Source organism: Narcine bancroftii, chromosome 2, assembly GCF_036971445.1.
Source record: "Narcine bancroftii isolate sNarBan1 chromosome 2, sNarBan1.hap1, whole genome shotgun sequence".
Lineage (NCBI taxonomy): Eukaryota > Metazoa > Chordata > Chondrichthyes > Torpediniformes > Narcinidae > Narcine > Narcine bancroftii.
Window position 1 is genome coordinate 372,697,517 of NC_091470.1, and position 21,977 is coordinate 372,719,493.

At 44.1% G+C, this 21,977-nt stretch overlaps 1 protein-coding gene across 8 annotated transcripts in view; it reads left to right on the plus strand.

The window, feature by feature from the left end:
- Positions 1–21,977, plus strand: part of atg9b (autophagy related 9B) — an 87,898-nt gene that overhangs the window by 22,616 nt on the left and 43,305 nt on the right. For all 8 annotated transcript variants that reach the window (XR_011352607.1, XM_069922663.1, XM_069922659.1 and 5 more), the window contains 3 exons: positions 1,761–1,804; positions 8,009–8,073; positions 8,930–9,094. Coding sequence is in view for 7 of the 8 variants with exons in the window: in XM_069922663.1 (XP_069778764.1) it covers positions 1,761–1,804; positions 8,009–8,073; positions 8,930–9,094 (274 nt within the window). In the remaining variant the exon portion in view is untranslated. The remainder of the gene's footprint in view (positions 1–1,760; positions 1,805–8,008; positions 8,074–8,929; positions 9,095–21,977) is intronic.

A 21,977-nucleotide genomic window follows, 5' to 3' on the forward strand; every position in this document is an offset into this window, starting at 1 on the left:
TGGCAGACAATGTGAAGGAAAATCCTCAGGGTTTCTACAGGTGTATTAAGAGCAAAAGGATAGTCAGGGACAAAATTGTCCTTTTCAAGATCAGACTAGTTGGCTTTGTATGAAGCTAAAAGAGATAGGGAGAAACAATTTTTTTTTTCATCAGTATTCACTCAGGAAACTGAAACAATGTCATGGGAACTAAGGAAACAAGCAGTGAGGACATGGAACCTGTACAGATTAAAGAGGAGAGATACTTGCTGTCTTAAAGCAAATAAGGATGGATAAATCCCCAGGGCCTGACAAGATATTCTTTCGGGCATTGAGGAAGACTTGTGTAGAAATTGCAGGGGCTCTGGCAGAAATATTTAAAATGTCCATGTCACGGGTGTGGTGCCGGAGGATTAGAAGATGTTCCATTGTTTAAAAAAGGCTCCAAAAGTTACCCAAGAAATTATCGGCCTGTGAGGCTGATGTCAGTAGTAGGTAAATTATTGGAAGATGTTCTGAGAGATTGGATATATAATTATTTGGATAGCCAGAAACTGATTGAGGATAGTCAACATGGCTTTATGTGGAGTAGGTCATGTTTAACCAAACTTAGAGAGTTTTTTGAGGAGGTTACCAGGAAAGTTGATGAAGGAAAGGCTGTGGATGTTGTTGACAAGGTCCCACATGGGAGATAGGTCAGGAAGGTTCAGACGCTCGTTATTCATGGTGAAATAGTGAACTGGAATCGGCAATGCCTGGACAGAAGAAGCTGTAGAGAAGTGGCTTCTCAGACTGGAGGCCTGTGACTAATGGTGTGCCCAAGGGATCAGTGCTGGGACCATTGTTGTTTGTCATCTCTATTAATGATCTGGATGATAATGTGGTAAATTGGATCAGCAAGTTTGCAAATGACACTAAGATTGGAGACGTTGTGGACAGTGAGGAAGGTTTTCAAAGTTTGCAGAGGGATCTGGACCAGCTGGAAAATGGGCTGAAAATTGACAGATGGAATTTAATGCAGACAAGTGTGGGGTGTTGCATTTTAGAAGGACAAACCAAGAAAGGACGTATACGGTAAATTGTAGGGTACTAGGAATACTGATACGTAATTCCTTGAAAATGGTATCACAAGTGGAGAAGGTTGTAAAGAGAGCTTTTGGGATATTGGCCTTTGTAAATCAAAGTATTGAATTCAGGAGTTGGGATGTTAAGGTAAAGTTCCCTGGAGTATAGAAGAATGAGGGGAGATTTGATAGAGGTATTTAACATTATGAGGGGGACAGAGTAAATGTAGGTCAGCTTTTTCCACAGGGTGGGTGAGATACAAACCAGAGAATATGGGTTAAGAGTGAAAGGGGAAAAGTTTAGGGGGAACTTCTTCACACAGAGAGTGGTGAATATGGCCTCAATTTTAACATTTAAGAAGAATTTGGGCAGGTACATGGATAGGAGGGATATGAAGGGCTATGGACTGGATGCAGGTCAGTGAGACTAGGCAAAAAAAAAGTTTGGGTCAGACTAGAAGGGCCGAAGGGCTCTGTTTCTGTCCTGTAGTGTTCTATGATTCTATGATTCAATGTGGGCCTCAATAATTCTTTCACTCTCCCCCCACACCTTTGGACTTCCTCGTCTGACTGTTTGATTGGAGGATCAGGCTTGCGGGCCCAATCGGCTTGGTCCTGCTCTTTATATCTAACAAGTTGAAAGTTCTTGCTCTTGCATAACCTGTGCTATAGGTTATACAGTCTGAAGTTTCTAATTTCAGTTGTGTTCTTTCACAGATTCATGGCATCACATAAAGAACCTGGATAATTTCTTCACAAGAATATCCTTTTTGGCTAGCGTAGATGTGCAGTGAGCCATGTCCGTCCGGCATTGCAGGGTGATCCCTTGTGGAGGGGAACAACTAGTCTTTGGGTGGGGCCAGTGATTAATGGTGCTAATGGCAGGGAACAGCCCAGACTGGATCCCACCGAGGATTTTTTCAGCTAACTCAGAACCCATGTTATTGGGCAGAAGCAAATCCTCCTGAGACCCTCGGGACGGCGTGATGAGAAGGATGTTGCTGCCCTTGCTGCACTGACCCAACTTCAAACATAGAACATTACAGCACGGTACACGTCCTTCGCCTCATGATGTTGTGCCAACGCATATGTACCTACTGATTTTAAAAACCTTCCCTACCTCATAACCCTCTTTTTTTTCATCCATGTGCCTGTCTAAACGTCTTTTAAATGCCCCCAGTATTCCAGTCACCACCACCATCCCTGGCAAAGCATTCCAGGCACCCACAACTCTCTGTGTATATAAAAAAAAACTTACCAACTTACCCCTGATGTCTCCCCTAAACTTTCCTCCCATCATATTGGACAGATTACCTCTGGTATTTGCTACTTCCATGATGGGAAAAAGGTCCTGGTGCTCATGCTTCTCAGAATCTTGTAGGCCTTTATCAAGTCTTCTCTTATCCTTCTACGCTCCAAAGAGAAAAGTCCCAGCTCTGCTCACCTTGCCTCATAAGACTTATTTTTCAATCTGGGCAACGTCCTGGTAAAGCTCCTCTGTGCCCTCTCCATAGCTTCCACATCCTTCCTGTAATGAGGCAAACAGAACTGAACTGAATTTTGGTCTCACCAGAGATTTGTAGAGCTGCAACTTGACCTCACGACTTTTGAACTCAATCCCCCAACTAATGAAGCCCAACTGACCATGAGCTCAGGTGCTGTCTACGCAGAATTTGCACTTCATGTCTATCTCTGGTTTCCCCAGGTGTTCTGTTTTTCTCTCATGTCCCAGTGATCTGCTGGTTGGTTAATGGGAGTCCATAAGTTTCCCCAAAATGATTGACTGGGAGGACAAGCAAAAGTTTTATGGGTTCATGAAGGAGAATGGGGCCAAATGCTACTACATTTAGCTACTACATAAAATGGCCTCTGATGCTATAACAAAATTAAAAAGAAACGAGCATGAGGGAAATAGTTGGTGCCGTGGAGAGATATGTCTGTGAAAAGCAGAGGGCAGTGATGATACAAGAGGACAAAATTTACTGTTTAATTACACCTCCCATGATGTTTGTGATTCAGCAGTTGGTTTCAGCTACAGTGACCCTGTATGTATGCACTTTATGTATAGCATCATCCCACAAAAAGGTGATGATTTCCTTCCTGCGGTGTGGGCTCACTCTGCGATGCCCCTCCTGCGGTGTGGCACTCCCTTGGCGCCTGTCCTCACACTGTGCGGCGCTCCCTCAGGATGCCCCTCCTGTGGTGCGGCACTCCCTCAGGATGTCCCTCCTGTGGTGCGGCGCTCCCTCAGGATGTCCCTCCTGTGGTGCGGCGCTCCCTCAGGATGCCCCTCCTGTGGTGCGGCGCCCCCTTGGTGCTGCTCTGAGGTATCAAAAGATTGTTCAGGAATGGGGCTTGAGTTCTGATTAGGAGATGAGAAAACTGGCCTCTTCCCCTTTTGATGGAAAAAGAGATGGAGAATAACCAGGGTTCACATGATGACAGAAGAGACTGCAGATGCTGGAATCTGGAACAAAAAACAAAATTCTGGACAACAGGGCAGGCAGCATCTGTGGAGGGAAAAGATGAGCCAAACGTCGACCATTCCTTTCCTCCCACTGATGCTGGAGGACCCATTGGGTTTCTCCAGCAAACGGTAGTCATTTACCCTTTACCACCCTAGTATGAACGGTAGGCCTTGAGAATAGACTCCAAACTGAATGCAAGGTGAAGACCCCCCCCCTTTGCGGGAAAGCACTGGGACTCGTATCCAAAGTCCTCTTCCTCCTGAGTGACTGCACTTGCTGCAAGACATATTTGTTTCCCTGTAGGCTACATGTTAATCATTAATTTGTCAACAACGGCTATAAAGTCTCCCCTGGGAACTGAGGAGGCATTTACACATCTTCCATAAGTGGCACATTCTGATATGAGACTTGCACTAATTCATGTTCATCACACTCTACAATGTTCAGTAAATGCATTTGGGCTCTGAAACCTCAGAGCTGAGAGCTTGGGGGTGAGGGTGAGGCTTAGGGCAGTGTGGAAGTCAATCTATTTAATCCATTCCTTCTCAGTAAGGCTGTAAGGAATAGGCCATTCAGTCCATCGAGTCTGCCCCATCATTTAATCATGAGCTGATCCACTTTCCCACTCAGCCCCACTGCCCGGCCTCTCCATGACTTTTGATCCCTGGCTAATCAAGAACCTTGATGCTTTCATACAGAATGTATAAATTATATTTTTTTTAAATAGTGTGCGATTATTAGATGATTTAGCACAGCAATTCTCAACAGGGGCCATATGGTCCCCACAGGGGGCTCCAGGACGTTTTGGGGGGGGGTGGGCACAGACTGATCATGAAAGATATTTTATGTTTTTGTGTTGTCGGTAAGAGAACTACGGAAGAAACCAACTAAATGTGACTGCTTCACAGAGAAGGGGGCCATAGCCAAAAAAGGGTTGAAGATGTTGTGGTGAGCCACTTTCTTGGACAGACAGATATTTCATGAGAATTAGAAGCAGGGGCTGGCCAGATGACTGCTTGTGCATGTTACAAGCAGAAGGGCTAGAAGGGCCTAATGGCCTGTTTCCGTGCTGTAATTGTTATGTTATGTTATGTTACATTTGTGTTGTGGCTGACGTGAGTGTGTTACTCTCCTGGGATGGCCCACTGTCCTTCGATTCTAGTAAAAGAATCTAGTAAAAGAAAACATCTAAATATCACAGCCAACCTTTTGGGAAGATTAGAATATTTTTCCACAGACAGCAATTAATGCTAGATTGATTCATTAATATTAAATATGTCTCTCCCCTCCCTCCTCCCTCAACTCCATTTGGGCCCCCAAACTATCCTTCCAAGTGAAGCAACATTTCACTTGTGAATCTACTGCTTCTGGTGCTTCTATTGTCGTCTTCTCTACCTCGGAGAAACTGGATGCAGACTGGGAGATCGCTTTGTTGAACACCTCAGCTCTGTCCACCTCAATGGCGTGGATCTCCCAGTGGTCACCCATTTCAATTCCCCGCCCCATTCCCTTGCTGACGCGTATGTCCATGGTCTTGTGCACTGCCAGTCTGAAACCATCCATAAAATGGAGGAACAACATCTCATCTTCCGCCTGGACACCCTCTAACTGGATGACATTAACCTTAACTTATCTGGTTTCCGTTAGAACCCCCACCCTCTCCCCCTATCATTTTCCTCAGTCTTCTTTCCTCTCTCATTTCCCTTTCCCCCGTTTCCTTTTTCGGAGCCAAAATCAAATTTCACCTTTCCTTTTAATATCCAATTAACACCTTTTGTCTGTTTGTCTGTTCTTCCCCCCTCCCCTCCTATCCTACCCCCTTTCTTTCCCAGGCTTCAATTCAGACACCTGCCTTTTTTCACTCAAGCCATGAGGAAGGGCTCACATAATATTACCTCCTATGGACGCTGTGAGTCTTCCTGAGTTCCTCCAGTGTTTCTGTGTTTTGACTCCAACCACAGCATCTGCAGACTTTTGTGATCACTCCCCTCTTTAATCCCGACTTCTTTCTCTCAGTCCTGAAGCAGGTGATCAATCTGACACATTGATTATTTATTTCCCTCCATCAGCGCTGACTTACCCACCTATTTCTCCCAGCAGTTTGTTTCTTGGGTATATGAAATGTGGATACTGATCAGCTCTGAGAACAAACCCTAGAATATAGTTAAACAAGAAAATCTGCAGATGGTGGGGTTGAGTGCAATAGACAAACCTGACAGGCCCAAAACGATGGTCATCCTTTACTTCCTGTGGATGCTGTGTGACCTGCTGAGTTTCTCCAGCACATCACTTTATTAAAATCTTTTGAATGGAACTTTGATACTGGGCCATTTTTGGAGCTATTAAGGCTAAAGCTACAATCGTGGTTAGTGCAACGCTGTTACAGCGCCAGCGACCCAGGTTCCTAATCGATGCTGTCTGTAAGGGATTTGAATGTTCTCCCCATCACCGTGCGAGTTTCCTCTGGATGGTCCAGACTCCTATGTTCAAAAAATGTACATGGTTTGTAGGTTAATTTGGTGGCACGGGTTTGTGGGCCAGAAAGGCCTGTTATTGTGCTGTATGTCTGAACTAAAAATTTAAAGTGGACTTTTTTAAAAACTGTTTGCAGCAGGGTAGAAGACAGTTCCAGCCACTTAAACTCAACCCTATCTAGACTTTTTGGAAATTTTGTGTAATATTACATTTTTTGTTTTATTGCATGACAATAAAAGAATCTTGAAATTCAGAGTTCTCTGAAGTGGCAAAGGCGAAAGGGCCCGGTCCTGTGCTGTTCTCTGTTCAATAAGAGGTCATAAAACAAAAATAGAAATCACAATGTTGAGGCATTTGAACAGTGCGTGGGTCATGTTTGGCTTGCGAGACTGACCAGTGGGGTGTCAGAGGATTGGTGCTGAAGCCACAGCTCGTCACTGTCTGTGTTAATTGTGCAGGTGGAGAGATTGTGTCATGAATCCACCCTACCAGCTCATCATGGATTCGACATGGCTTAACCTTTAAGGATAAGCCTTCCATGAAGGTCCTTGTCAATGCCTTACTGAAGTCCGCATAATAACAATCACTACCCAGCCCTCTTCAACCATCATTGTCTCCTCAATAAAGTCAAAGTTCGTAAGACATGATCGGCCCCAATCCAAACTAGCTGGTTCAATAACCACATGTGTTGTGAACCCAGAGGACCCCAAAACCCAGCAGCAATAGATATTCACCAAGACAAATGGTTACTTCAACAAAAGTTGCTTTTAATTTTCTTTAAATGTGAAAACAGGATCAAACTTTAACTTATTACTATTAACTAACCTAAGCGCACGTGTATGTAAGTTCAGAAAAGTTCTTGGATTCACAGTCCAATCTCACTTCTCATTCCTCCAAGTTCACTGGTTGCGGGCAATTCGTATACTGTGCATAGAGTTTAACATTTATAAGGTTCACCAGGCTTTAGTGCTTGAAAGATAAATGGTTACCGCTCAGGAAGGTTCTTGTCGGTTTTCAAAGAGAGAATTGTTGTTCGCTGGACACCCACAACTGATGCTTTTTAATCAACCACTTCAGTGTCTTGCCGGCAAAAAAACTTGCCACATCAGAGTTTTCCAGATGATAACCTCTTTCTTTCAGGTCACCAAAGAGTTCTTTTTTGTTTCTCTTAGTTCAAGTGAAACATTAGACAGCCAGTCCTCTCCTCTTGTATGGACTACAAGGGCTTTGACCAGGCTGAACTAAGCACTCACAAACCAACTTCCAAATGGGGTTTTCCACAAGCTTGCCAGCTTGTCCTGTTCCAGTCCCAGCTGTTGCTGCTGACTGTAGAACTGCAGAACTGATCTCTCTCTCTCTCTCCCTCTCTCTCTCTCTCTCTCTCTCTCTCTCTCTCAGAGGAAAAAGCCTGTTTTTCTATCTCTGTTTGCAAAACTACATGACCCTCTTAGAACAACAGCAAGTTCCACTCCAGACAACCTGCAGCGCCAACGAGTTTTTCATCTGTTGTCTTTTTGTAAACAACAATCCACTAGTGAAGTCTCTTGGGCATTCTCCAAAGTTTTTGCAAAGGCTCTTGGCGTCGGCCTGACTTGCATGAGCGGAGCGCCAGTAATTTAAATAAGATCTGTTTTAAAGTGTTTGTATCTGACCTACACTAAAATAAAAACCTTCCTCAATTTATCTCCCAAAAACATATCTATAATCTGTCATGCATGCTTGACCAAATGCAAGCAAATCCTATCTCTAAGAATCCTTACCAATGGCTTCCTTACCACTTGAGCAAGGTTGGATGGCAGAGTGAGGTATGAGAAGGATGCAGAAATACTTCAAGGGAACAGAGGCAGGCAGAGAAAATGGGTAATGGCATGGAATATAATGCGGGAAAGGTGATATTATCCCCTTTGGTAGAAAAAAAGGAAAAGATGGTGTATTTTATTGGATGAGATAGTGGAGCCTCTCCACCTGTACGTTGTTTGTGGGACCACTGCCGCAGAAAGAAGACATCCTTAACTTGCTCACATATATCATTTCCACCAGAAGAATGGCTTTGCCTGCATGATGCTCTCTGAATTCTTCGAACTGGTGTAAGTAGAAGCCTTTAGCATCTGGTAAGTGTGCACGTGAAGTTAAATGGTGTGAAGTCTCTGCTTAGTGTCCTGTCAAATACTCCCAAGGCCAGGTACAAGACAGGTTAGACACTCTACACTTTCCAAACCTTGTGTGGGTTTTGTCATCTTCTCCATGTGATCAGGTTTTCTCCTACATCTCAAAGCTGTGCAGGTTGCCAGGTTAATTAGCCAGGGTAAATTATCCCGAGTGCAAGTAGGAGAATGTGGGGAGTGAGTTGAACATAGAACATGACAGCACAGTACAGTCCCTTCAGCTCATGATGTTGTGCTGACCAATGTAAACCTACTCCACGACAATCTCACCCTTCCTTCCCTCACACCCATAACCCTCTATTTTTCTTACATCCATGTGTCTTTTCAATTACCCTTTTGAACCAGTTTCCACCTCCGACCCCGGCAATGCATTCCAGATACCCACTACTGAGTAAAAATCTTGCCTCTGACATGTCCCCAAACTTTTCACCACTCACCTTGAACAGATGTCCTCTGATATTTACTATTGTTGCCCTGGAAAACTTCAGAAGAACAGAAAATGGCATCAACATCAAGTGGTTGTGCAGGAAACTGCAGACGCTATGATTGTAGTGACATACACAAAAGTGGGTGGTTGATGACTGAAGGGTCTGTTTCCTGACTCTGTGATGTTCTCAGAACATGGACAGTGTGGGGTCGATTGCATAAAGTTCCTTCCACGTGATCCTTAGTGAGAGTTTGTGATTTCAGAAGTGGTCATAGGAACGGGAAGAATCTTGGACTGGAAACAATGGAGACAGTTCATTGATCTGAGCTTTGTCCCTTTTCTGTATTTCAGGCAGTTCTTGTTTGTGGTGCTTTTCACTACTTTCCTGTTCAACTGTGTGGAATATGATGTACTGTTTGCAAATAAGTTCATAAACCACACTGGTTCTGGGTACCCGGAGAGAAATAAAGTCACGCTCCCTGATGCAATTCTACCCACTGAGGAATGTACCACAAGGTAAGAGCCGTTGCTGGACATTTGATGGCTGAATACAGAGCTGAACCAGACAGGCAGATAGATAAATCTTTGACCCTTTTAGTTTATATTTGGTCCCAAGTTCTGCTTTTGAACCAAAGGTGAAGCTAGTGGTCATTTTATTTTAAATTTAGACATACAGCATGGTAACAGGCCCTTTCAGTTCACAAACCCATGCCCCCCAAACCCCCTCCCCCCCCATATGTTTTGAAGAGTGGGAGGAAACCAGAGCCCATGGGAGGAAACCCACACAGACACGGGGAGAAAGTACAAACTCCTTTCAGTCAGTGCGTGATTCAAACCTGAGTCGCTGGCGTTGTAATAGCATTGTGCAAAGCGGGCTGCCCAGTTTCTTCAAGTAACCCAGCAGCTCGGATGTCAGCAGACAAAGAGTTAAATGTGGAATTGGGAAGTTGCTGTAAATAATAGGCCAATCTGCCAGTTGGTCTGAGAAGGGAGCAGCTCACTGATTGGTTCTGCTAAAAAGTATTGAGTGGTGTGATGTTGGCCCTCTGGATACTGAGAACACTCTCCACAGTGAACTCAAGTGCTTACAAGCCCACATTTGTAACAGGATAATCACTAATTAATGTCAGTCAACTTTTGAAATCTAACCTGCACAGACAAATCTACCCCACGTGACACTGCTCTGCTCAGGGGAACTTTGAGACGTTAATTCTAAATTCTTTTGATGATTTGGGTTGTGAATTCAGTGGTTTAAAAAGTACTCAGAATTATCGCAGAAGTTCCTGGCCTTCTCTCTGGCCCCTACTAGACCACTGAAGTACTTTGCCATGTAATTGTAGGAAAATGCAGCACAAAATCCAACCCTAACCCATATCCGTGAGGTACATTCAGCTGTGTTGAGTTTTTTTACAAATATTTCGATACTAGAGAAAATCGCCCTGCTTTTTGATGACTTGGGATTGCATCACCCGGCGAAGAGAGGCCTGAATTCACCCAGAACGTGACCCTGAAGTTTTGCCTCGTTCTCTCAATGCCATGCCTTTAGCACAATGTGCCCTCCGCACTGCAGCTCCCAACAGTGTGGAGCTCCTATGTCATTTCCCCTCCCACAGTGCCAAACTCCCTCGCCTTTACCCCTCTGACGGTGCGGCGGTCCTGGATACCTCCTCCGTGACAGCTTGGTGCTGCTTCCTCGATAGTGGCCCCTTCGGTGCAACATTCCCTCACTTCCACAGTGGAGTGTGCTGTCAACACTCTGGAAGGGAACTGAAGTGAAAGTCAGGCATGTCACCCACTGAGCTGGTGCAGACGTTGTGGCCATACTGGTTATCTGGGGTTAATGGAAATGGTTGAGGGTGATGGTTTGTGCCAGTTACACTGTGTCAGAGAGGGTTGGAGGTGGTGTCATTGACAGCATTTGAAGTCAGTGGTTCTCAGCCTTTATTTCTACTTGCCTTAAGTAATCCCTTATTAACAATAGCACCTAGAAGGACATCTGTGGTTAGTAAGGGATTATGTGAGTGGAGAGAAAAAAAGGGTTGAGAACCACTGAGATAAGAGGTGTCAAGATCAGCCGTTCTTAATGGTGGCCACAGCACATTTGGTGGGGGGGGGCCACGGACTGAAATCATAAAATATTTTTTATTCAGTCGGGAGGAGAGAAATTCAGAAGAAGCCCACTAAACTTGTCTGCTTCTCAGGGAAGGGGGCCCATAAACTTTGAGCAGAATCCTCAGGAGGCAATCGTCAAAAAAAGGTTGAGAATGGCTGGCCTAAATTAACTTCTGAGCTATAGAAGGGTGCAGGCCGAGTGCTGGACGAAGGGATTCATATGGAAGGGTGGATGTGCTGACCCAAATGACCTGTCTCCAGTCTACGCGATTATACAGCTACCACCTGCTTTTAGGACAGAGGTGAGGAGGAACTGCTTCTCCCGGAGAGTAGTGAATCTGAAATTCTCTGCCCAAGGAAACAGTAAAGGCTGCCTCATTAGATATAGTTAAAACCTAGGTTTTTGCATCATAGGGGAATTTAGGATTTGGGGCCACAGACAAGTAGGTGGAGCTGAGTCCACAATGATATCAGACATGATCTTATTGAATGGTGGAGCAAGCTCGACGGGCCGGATGGGCTCCCTCATGATCCCATTTTCCTGCATTATTTGATCCAATTAAGTTGGCCTCTACATTTTTTGAGAAAATGTTCCATAGTTAAATAATCCTTTGTTTTGAAGGTTGTTTTGATTCTTTCTCCTGAATGATGTTTTAAAATATTTTATGTCCTCTATGATGGAATCCTCCACCCAGATTCCACTTCCTCTGGAAGTTCATCCCAGATATCATAGAACATTACAGCACAGTCCAGACCCTTTGGCCCACAATGCTGTGCCGACCTATACAAACCGACTCAACACTCTAAGCCTCACACCTGTAAACCTCCATTTTTCTTGCATCCTTGTGCCTGACTAAGAGTTTTTAAAATGTCCCTATTGTTCCAGCCTACACCACCACCCTGGAAGCACATTCCAGGATCCCACTACAACCTATGTTTTTTTAAAAAAAACTTGCCCCTGATGTCTCCCCTAAACCTTCCTCTCCTCACCTTGCACAGATATCCTCTGGTGTTTGCTTCTCTTGCCCTGGGAAAAAGTCCATCTTACCTATGCCTCTCATAATCTTGTAGACTCTGAACTTGCCTCTCATCCTTCTTCACTCCAGAAAGAAAATCCCTACCTCTGTTAACCTTAACCACTGAGCTGGGCTTGTTTTCCCAGGATCAAAGGTGACCTGCAGAAGTTTTTGAGATGATTAGAGATGGAGTCAATGGTCAAAATCTTTTTCCCCTTGTAGGGGTATCAAAAACAAGAGGGCATAGGTTTTTTGTGAGAGGAAGGAGATCTGAGGGGCAAGTTTTTATTTTTTTGTACTGTTACGAGCCCAGAGGACCCCAAAACCTAGCAGCAATAGATATTCACCAAGACAAATGGTTACTTAAACAAAAGTTGCTTTTAATTATCTTTAAACATGAAAACAGAATCACCTTTAACTTATCACTATTGACTTAACTAACCCAACTTAACCCCCCTTCTAATTCTAAGTGCACGTGTATGTAATGTGTGTGTAAGTTCAGAAAAGTTATTTGGTTCACAGTCCAATCTCACTTCTCATCCCTCCAAGTTCACTGGTTGCAGGAAATCCTTATACTGTGCACAGATTTTAACATTTATAAAGTTCGCCAAGCTTTGGTGCTTGAAAGGTAAATGGTTACTGGTCAGGAAGGTTCTTGTTGGTTTGTTGTTTGCTGGACACCCACAACTGATTCCTTTTTCATCAGTCACTTCAGTGTCTTACTGAAGAAACTTGCCCCCTCAGGGTTCACCAGATGATAACCTCTTTCTTTTAGGTCACCACAGAGTTCCTTTTTGTTTCACTTATTCCAAGTGAAATATTAGACAGCCAGTCCACTCCTTTTGCATGAACCACAAGGGCTTTGACCAGGCTGAACTAAGAACTCACAACCCGTCTTCCAAATGGGGTTTTCCACAAGCTTGCCAGCTTGTCCTGTTCTAGTCCCACTTGTTTTGTGTGTGTGTGTGTCTCTCTCTCTCTCTGAGAGAAAGTCTGTTTGACACTCTCTGCTTTCAAAACCACATGACCGTCTTAGAATAGCAAGTTCCACTCCATACAGAAGTCGGCTCCGACAAGCTCTTTCATCTGTTGCCTTTTTGTAAACAACAATCCATTAGTGAAGTCTCTTGGGCACTCTCCAAAGCTTTTGCAAAGGCTCTGAGGCCCCAACATGTCTAGCATGAGCAGAGCTCCAGTATTTTAAATAAGATCTGTTTTAAAGTGTTTGTATGTGACCGACACTAACAAACCTGCCCCAATTTATCTCCCAAAAACATACCTATATTCCATCACAGCACTGAGAGTGTTGATATCTGAAGTTTGCTATCAGAGGAAGGGGGGGAGTGGGGGGAACCAGATACGTTTAGGATGTACGAATGTAAGAGATAATCTGTTACTGCTCACAGAAGATCCCTTCTCACTGCACTAGGTATTTTGAAAACAAATAAACTTCGTAAACTTTAAAAAAAACATTTGAAAACCTTCAGACGGCCTCCGAAGCAGGCATGCATGGAGGGATATAAAAACATGGGTAAGTGGGATTAGTATTGAAGGGCAAAGTCAGCAAGGTCATGGTGGGCTGATGAGTCTGTTATTACGCTGTACAATTGTTTAAAACATTTCAGTTTGCCAATCCACAGTTGCAAGTCCTCTTTAAACTGGCTCAGATTTCAACCACTCGGTCCTAGGCTCCCACACTGTCTGTTTGAGTATAGTGGCCCCTGGGCAACAGGGTCACCACTGTATTGGTGGCTGTTTTCTACAGCACAGTACAAGTAGATTTCGTCCATTTAAGCCCATGCCCCCACCCCCCCCCCCCCCCAATTACACCTGTAGAACCATAGAACATTACAGCCCAGAAACAGGCCATTAAGCCCTTCTAGTTGATGCTGAACTATTAATCTGCCTTGTTTCAGTGACATGTAACCAGTTCATAGCCGTCCATACCCCTCCCATCCATGTACGTGTCCAAATTCTTCTTAAATGTTAAATTGAGCCCACATTCATCACCTCAGGTGGCAGCTCATTCCACACCCCCACCATTCTCTGTGTGAAGAAGTTCCCCTGAACTTTTCCCCTTTCACCCTTAACCCATGTCTTCTCACCTATCCTCATTGGAAAAAGCCAAACTACATTTACTCTGACTCTCTCTGTCAAATCTCTCCTCATTCTTCTAGGCTCCAGGGAATAAAGTCCTAACCTGTTTAACCTTAACATGTAGCTCAGTTCCTGAAATCTGGGCAATGTCCTAGTCTATGTTCTCCGCACTCTTTCTATCTTATTGATCTCTTTCCTGTAGTTTGGTGACCAAACTGCACACAATTCACCAAATTTGGCCTCATCGTTGTCTTATACAACATCCTAACTCCTGAATTACTTTGATCCTTGAAGACTAATATGCCAAAAGCTCTCTTTACAAACCCTATTACAACCCTATCCACCTGTGGTTCCGCTTTCAGGGAATTATGTATCTGTATTCCAAATTAACCAACGGCCCCTGCACCTTTTGAAGGGTGGGAGAAATCCCAGGGAAAACCCATGCAGAGACGGGGAGAACACCTTATGGACAACGGCGGATTCGGACCTGGATTGCTAATACTATAATAGCGTCACGCAAACCCTGCTGCCCTCGGAGTGCCACAGAGAAACAATACATACAGTTTATGGACTTCTTTGTGTCTGATTCCACCTAGTTCATCTGTTAATCCATTTCCACTCTACTATTCCCCTGAATGCCTTTTTCCTTTCCAATATCTGCCTCAGTCACCAATCTTTCTTCCTGCCTTTTTTCTATTCTCCTTCCCTGGGTATCTCAGTTAGTGTCTTCTTAGTGAGTTTGCTCTCCCTATCTAGATGTCTCCTTTGGCTCTTTATCTCTTTTTAAAAAAAAAAATCGAAAGTCTGTATGCTCAGAAAATCTGAAATAAAAACATGGCACTACTCAGCAGATTGGGCAGGATCTATGGGAAGAGAAACAGTAAACCCTTCATGTTAAAACCTTTGGTCAGGACTAGGGAACAGAGAAAACAAGTTGGCTTCCAAGTTGGAGGAGGGATGGGGAGTACAAAGGCTGAGACCAGAGTTGCTGTGTGGATAAGCCTGACTTTGTGGTCACTGGAATCACAGTAGACATGATGAAATAATCACACAAGGTGTTTTTCGAGTGAATCAAACGGATTTACTCTTCATCACCTGCGCAACCTTTTAAAACCCAGAATCACGCATTTGACACATGCTGACATCACATGGCTGGTTCAATGCCATTCTGGGAGTTGTGGTGCCGCCATAGTGCTACTACGCTGTGCCACCCCCCCCCCCCCCAAAAAAAAGCAGGCAGAAATGTTTGTCTGTCTTAGGTGATTGACCTCTGCGACGGACTGTTGGCTGCTGCAGTGGGGAAGACTTGTCCACATGACCTGGTTCAAGCCTGTCAATAATGAAAGACTGCGGTTTCCCTCCAATGTCCAAAATACAGGTTGACCTAGTTTATCTGAGTATCCTATAGAGTCCTTTGTAAGGAGTCTATAAAGATTGACCAAGTGTTCCCCTACAGACGAAGACATATTTGCAGTTTTTGAGGTCTTCAGGCACAAAGGAAGAGTGTTCTCAATGCGATGATGGTGGTATAAGGGTCAATTTTCCCACCATCTCCCTTAGCCTGGTCAACAGTTCTTTAGCATCATCACTGGAGTTGGAATGGTAGGGGATGAACTTCCCTGGAACCACCAATGGTGCCCCTACACGAGCTCTGGAGATGAAACTTGGAGGTCCTCCTTTGAAGTTGTTCTAATGCCCAGTAATACCCAGGGCAGCTCATCAGCCCACGTCGGGCCCTCTAACCGAGCCATCAAGGCCGACGAGATATCGATGAAATCTTTCCACCATTCCATTGGCCTGGGGATGATAGGCATTTGTATGGTGAATTGTTGCAGCAAGACAAGGCGGTCCACAGTGAGGAAGAAAATTGTGGTCCTCTATCCAAAGTAACATACGCCGGTAAACTAAAACGAGACACCCAGGAACTGAGGAAGGAACGCCTGAGCACAAGTGTCTGTAGGTCAATTGGGTGGCACAGGCTGGTAGACCAGAAGGGCCTGTTATCATGCAGTATGTCTAAATTTAAATTTTGAATGTTTACTGAACATTTTTCAGTGGTGTACCAAGGTCATTGGCAGGTTGCAGGAAAACCACTGCGTTTATGTCATGGCATGTTGATAAGTAGCTGGCCCACATGCTCTTTTTCTCTCCATGTTGAGTCGCTGCCAGTGCACGGCCGGTGCTGGCTCCTTGCTCACTGTGATCCAGTCTCACTACTGTCTCCACCAATCTTTTAATAAATCCCTGCCTGCTGTGGCTGGCTACAGTCCCACCTTTGAGTAACAAGGATGTGGGCTTCAAGCCCTGCTTCAAAGAAGTGAGCACTGAAGTCTGGGGTAGCAATCCCAGTACAGTTCCCAGTTTTTCTTTCTGAGGCAACGTGAAACAAGAGACCATCTGTCCCCTCAGCCGAAGGTAACTAATCTGACAGCAGCATTTTGAAGAAAAGCATGAGTTATTCCTGGTGTCCTGGTCAAACACCACATATAAAGGGGTGATCTAGTCATTATCAGATTGCTATTTGAGGGTGGGAGTGAGAATAAATTGGAAACAGCTGTTTAAGGGTGAGAGCACAGAAGTCATGTGGAGGAAGTTTGGGGACCACTGGGAAAAGGAAAAGGGAACCGTAGCTGAAAAAACAGTTCAGGCAGCTAGTCAAGGGGAAGAAGGAAGCGTACATTAGATATAGGAAGCAGGAAACAGGAAGGGCTCATGGGAAGTATATGGTAGCCAGGAAGGAGCTTCAGAAAGAACTTAGGAGAGGTCATGCCCCTTTAAGGCCTTGACATGCAGGATTAAGGAGGACTCCAAGGTTTTCTATGCATACTTGAAGAACAGAAGGATGACGAGAATGAAGGTGGGGCCGCTAAAGGATATGGGAGGCACCGTGTGCCTGGAGGTGGAGGAGGTTGGGGAGGTACCTAAATTAACACTTTGCATCATTATTCACAAGAGAAAAGGACCTTGATCAGGGTGAGGTGGGAATAGGACAGGCCTGTGTGTTGGACAATGTGGAGATTGAGGAAGTGGAAATGTTGGATCTTCTTAAAAACATCAAGATTGATGTCCCCGGGGCCGGATGTGATATACCCCAGGCTGCTGTGGGAAGTGAGAGAAGAGGGAGCTGGGAAAGAAGCGATAATCTTTGAATCCTCTTTGGCCGCAGGGGAGGTGCTGGAGGATTGGAGAATGGCCAATATAGTCCCCTTGTTTAAAAAAGGTAACAGGGAAAATCCTGGGAATTATAGACTGGTGAGCCTTCCGTCAGTGGGGTCCAAACTATTGAAGAGGATTATTTTTTTTTGAAAATTTATTTAAAAGTTTTACGAAATGCATACATACAAAAAAAACCCTACCGCCCCACTTCCCACCTCAACCACCCCCTACAACCCACCCCCCTCCCCCAGAGCTAAAAAACCCAATTATGCCGGGTATTTAATGGTTGCTGTTTGGTGTGCCAACCCTTTACATCGCAAATAACGACATTTATTTAATATCCAAACCCATACATTTCAAATATTAATTCCACATTTTAACTAAAAAAGGATAATTATTTTGCAAATTATAAGTTATCTTCTCCAAATAAAGACAGGATTGTAATTCATTGTGCCATCTTTTTATTTTCAATTCAACATAACTTTTCCATGTAATAGCTATACATTTTCTAGCTATAAATGCAGTTTTTGGGGTTTTCCAATTGCAATCCTGTCATCAATGTATTCATATAACCCAGTACACACACCAACGGGTAAAGTTGCAAATCCATCTTAAATAAATCTTGCATTTACTTTATCCGTACCCCTCATGTAAGATCATCCCTCAGCCTCCGACACTCCATGAAATACAGACCCCTATAACTCCACCCCTCCAGTCATGGCATCATCCTGGCGAATCACCTCCACACCCCTTCCAGCTTATTGATGTCCTTCCTGTAGCTGGATGACTGGAACTACACACAGTTCTCCGAGGGTAGTCTCACCAATGCCAGGTACAGCTGTAACATGTGTTCCCAACGTTTGTACCCAATGCCCGTCCAATGAAGGCCAGCTGCCAAACACCTTCTTCCCTATCATGTTCACCTGAGTGTTCACTGCCGCGAAAATATGCAGCTGAACCCCTTGGTCTCTCTGTCCTGCCAAGTGGTGACAGTTCAGTCACTTCCTCATTCCCTGAGAGGAGATCCAGTGTTGTACCCACTTTGGTCGGTCCCTCAGTCTGTGAAAGCACAGAGGTAACGAGGAGGACGTTTAGAGACCACCAGCAGGGTTTTTGATAAGTTTGTCCCACTGGGAAAGGAAAATGTGGTTGGAAAAGGGAAACTTGGCTGATGAAACAGGTCAGGCAACTAGTCAAAAGGAAGAAGGAAGCGTACATTAGATATAGGAAACAGGAAGGGCTCATGAGAAGTATATGGGAGCCAGGAAGGAGCTTAAGAAAGGACTTACGAGAGCTCGAAGGGGGCAGGAAAAGGCCTTGGCATGTCGGATTAAGGAGAACCCCAAGGGGTTCTATGTGTATGTGAAGAACAGAAGGATGATGAGAATGAAGGTGGGGCCGCTAAAGGATAAAGGAGACAACGTGCCTGGAGGTGGAGGAGGTTGGGGAGGTCCTAAATGAATACTTTGCTTTAGTATTCATAAGTGAAAAGGATCTTGATCAGGGTGAGGTCGAAATTGAACAGGCCTGTATGTTGGACAATGTGGAGATTAAGGAAGAGGGAGTATTGGATCTTCTTAAAAATATCAAGATTGTTAAGTCCCTAGGGCTGTATGCGATATACCCAGGCTGCTGTGGGAAGTGAGAGAAGAGAGAGCTGGAGCAGTACTTTGATCTTTGAATCCTCTTTGGCTGCAGGGGAGTTGCCAGAGGATTGGAGAATGACAAATGTAGTCCCCTTGTTTAAAAAGGGAGAATCCTGGGAATTCTAGACTGGTGAGCCTTATGTCAGGGGTGTGTAAACTCTTGGAGAGGGTTCTTAAGGATAGGATCTATGAGCATTTGGAGAAGTTCTGTTTACTCAACGATAGTCAGCATGGCTTTATGAAGGGAAGGTTGTACCTCATGAGTCTAATTGAATTTTTTGAGGAGGTAACAAAAGAAATTGATGAGGGTAGGGTGATAAATGTGGTCGACATGGATTTTAGCAAGGCATTTGACAAGGTCCCCCATGAGAGACTTATCCAGAAAGTCATGCGGCCCGGGATCAGTGGAATCTTGGCCATGTGAATAAAAAATTGGCTTGTTGAAAGAAAGCAGAGAGTAGTAGTGGAAGGAAAGTATCTGCCTGGAGGTCGGTGACTAGTGGAGTGCCAAAGGGTCTGTTCTGGGACCCCTGCTCTTTGTGATGTTTATAAATGACCTGGATTAAGAAGCAGAAGGATGTCAGTAAGTTGGCAGATGACACGAAGGTTGGAGGAGTTGTGGTTGAAACTGAAGGTTGTCAAAGGTTACAAGAGGATATAGACAGGATGCAGAGTTGGGCAGAAAATTCGCAGATGGAGGTCAATCCAGATAAGTGTGAGGTGATACATTTTGGAAGGACAAACCAGAAGGCTGAGTCCAGGGTTAATGGTCGGTTACTTCAGAGTGTGACCTTGAGGTCCAAATCCATGTATCCCTCAAGGACGCCACACAGGTTGATAGGATAGTTAAGAAGGTCTATGGGATGCTGGGATTCATTAATAGGGGATTGAATTCAGGAATTGAGAGGTCATGTTGCAACTCTACAAATCTCTGGTGAGACACACTTGTGTTCGGTTCTGGTGACCTCATTACAGAAAGGATGTGGAAGCTGTGGAGAGGGGGCAGAGGAGATTTACCAGGATGATGCCTGGACTGGGAAACAAGTCTCATGAGGCAAGGTTAGCAGAGCTGGGACTTTTCTCTTTGGAGCGTAGAAGGATGAAAGGAGACTTGATAGAGATTATGAGAGTAATAGATAGGGTGGACTGCCAGCACCTATTTCCCAGGGCAGGATCAGCAAACACCAGGCGACATGTGTGCAAAGTGAAGGGAGGGAAGTTTTGGGGAGATGTCAGGGGTAAATTTTTTACACAGAGATATGGGGGCCTGGAATACCTTGCCAGGGATGGTGGTGGAGGTTGAAACATTGGTGCATTTAAGAGAAATAAAAATTGAGGGTTATATATTAGGGAAGGTTTAGTGCTTTTTTTAGGAAGGAATTTATGGGTTGGCGCAACACCAAGGACCAAAGGGCCTGTACTGTGCTCTATTGTTCGATGTTCTAAGTAAAAAGAAGCAAAAATTAGTAAGTAGAAAAGAATTGGAAAGTTTTTAAAAACTTGTCAAAGGTAACTAAAAATACTTACTAGGAGGGAAAAGATTAATTATTAAAATAGGCCAGCAAATATTATCAAAGCTTCTTCAAGTATATAAAGAATAAAAGAGAGCTGAGAGTAGATATAGGACCACTAGAAAATGACACTGGAGAAATAATAATGGGAGACAAGGAGATGGCCAGAGGATCTAAATGAGTATTTTGCATCAATCTTTACTGTGGAAGACACTAGCAGCCTACCTGATGTTGAAGGGTATCAAGGAAGGGAAGTGAGTGCAGTTACTACTTTAATGGAAAAGGTGCTCAGAAAGCTGAATGGTCTAAGGATGGCTAACTCTTCCGGACCCGATGATTGCACCCTCTGGTCTTGAAAGAAGTAGCGGTAGAAATTGTGGAGGCATTGGTAATAATCTTTCAGGAATCAATAGATTCTGGTATGATCCTGCAGGACTGGAAAATTGCAAATGTCATCCCACTCTTCAAGAAGGGAATGAGGCAGCAGAAGGAAATTATAGTTAGGTTAGCTTGATGTCAGTGGTTGGGAAGATGTTGGAATCGATTGTAGTGGATGAGGTTACGGAGTACGCACATGACAAGATAGGTAAAGCCAGTGTGGTTTCCTCAAGGGAAAATCTTACTGACAAACCTATTGGAATTCTTTGAAGTGACAAGCAGGCTGGATATGGGAGATGCAGTGGATGTGTGTATTTGGATTTTCAGATGGCATTTGACAAGGTGCTGCACATGAGACTACTTAGCAAGACCCTATGTTATAACAGTGTTTATGTACTAAACCAGCAGTAATGGGAATTCACCACAGACGATGGTACTTTCAAAGCAATCATTTTTTATTATTAATTATTAATAACAAAATTTTATTTAACTTTAAACTTAACTCTAACTTAACTCCATTACACACTAATATGTGTTTAAGCTTGATTCGAGAGAGTCTCAGATTTAAGATTGAAGAGGGAAAATTATAAGGGGAACATGAGGGGAAATTTCTTTACGCAAAGGGTGGTAGGGATGTGGAATGAGCTTCCGGCAGACATGGTCGAGGCAGGATCATTGGTTACATTTAAGGAAAGACTGGATCGTTACATGGATAGGTGGGGACTAGAGGGGTATGGACCGGGTGCTGGTCAGTGGGACTAGGAGGGTGGGGATTTGCTACGGCATGGACTAGTAGGGCCGAACCGGCCTGTTCTGTGCTGTAAGTGGTTATGTGGTTAAAGCTTTAGTGTTAAAACTCAAAAGTCTTTCCTGTTGTTCAAAAGCAATTATGCAGTAGTGTGAGGCATCCGATTTCTTTAAATTGTTGCACAAAAGCAATAATGAAGAATTTTAAAACATCATGTCATCAGACCTCTAAAATTCACAAATTTCTCTTCTCGAGTCGTTTTCAGAGCAATGTTTCTTTATACGAATGATTTTCTCTCTCTTGCATGGAGATTTTGGGTATCTGTGTTCCACATGATGAATCTGTCCTCTTTTCCAAAAGGGCAGTGAAGTGGCTATCCCACAATGATTGCACAAACCCAGACAAGGGCTACATGAAATGGCCACATGAAAATGGACACAGTAGAATCTGTCTTCTTTTCAAAGAGACAGCGAAGTGCCTAAATTCTTCAAAACTACTTTTTCAGTGTTCCTCCTCTTCATCAGGAGAACATAAGAAGTCTTTTGTTACTGCAATCCTGTGTGACTTACAGGATGGTCAAGCCCCTTCAATCCTTCAATCCTGTGTTACCTACAGAATGGCCAGGCATCTTCTGGTTTCAAAATGCCCCTAATTTCAGTAATATCTTCTCTCAACCAATCTCAAATCATGTGACATGATGTCACCACTGATTCTGTTTCATTATTCCAAAGGCAT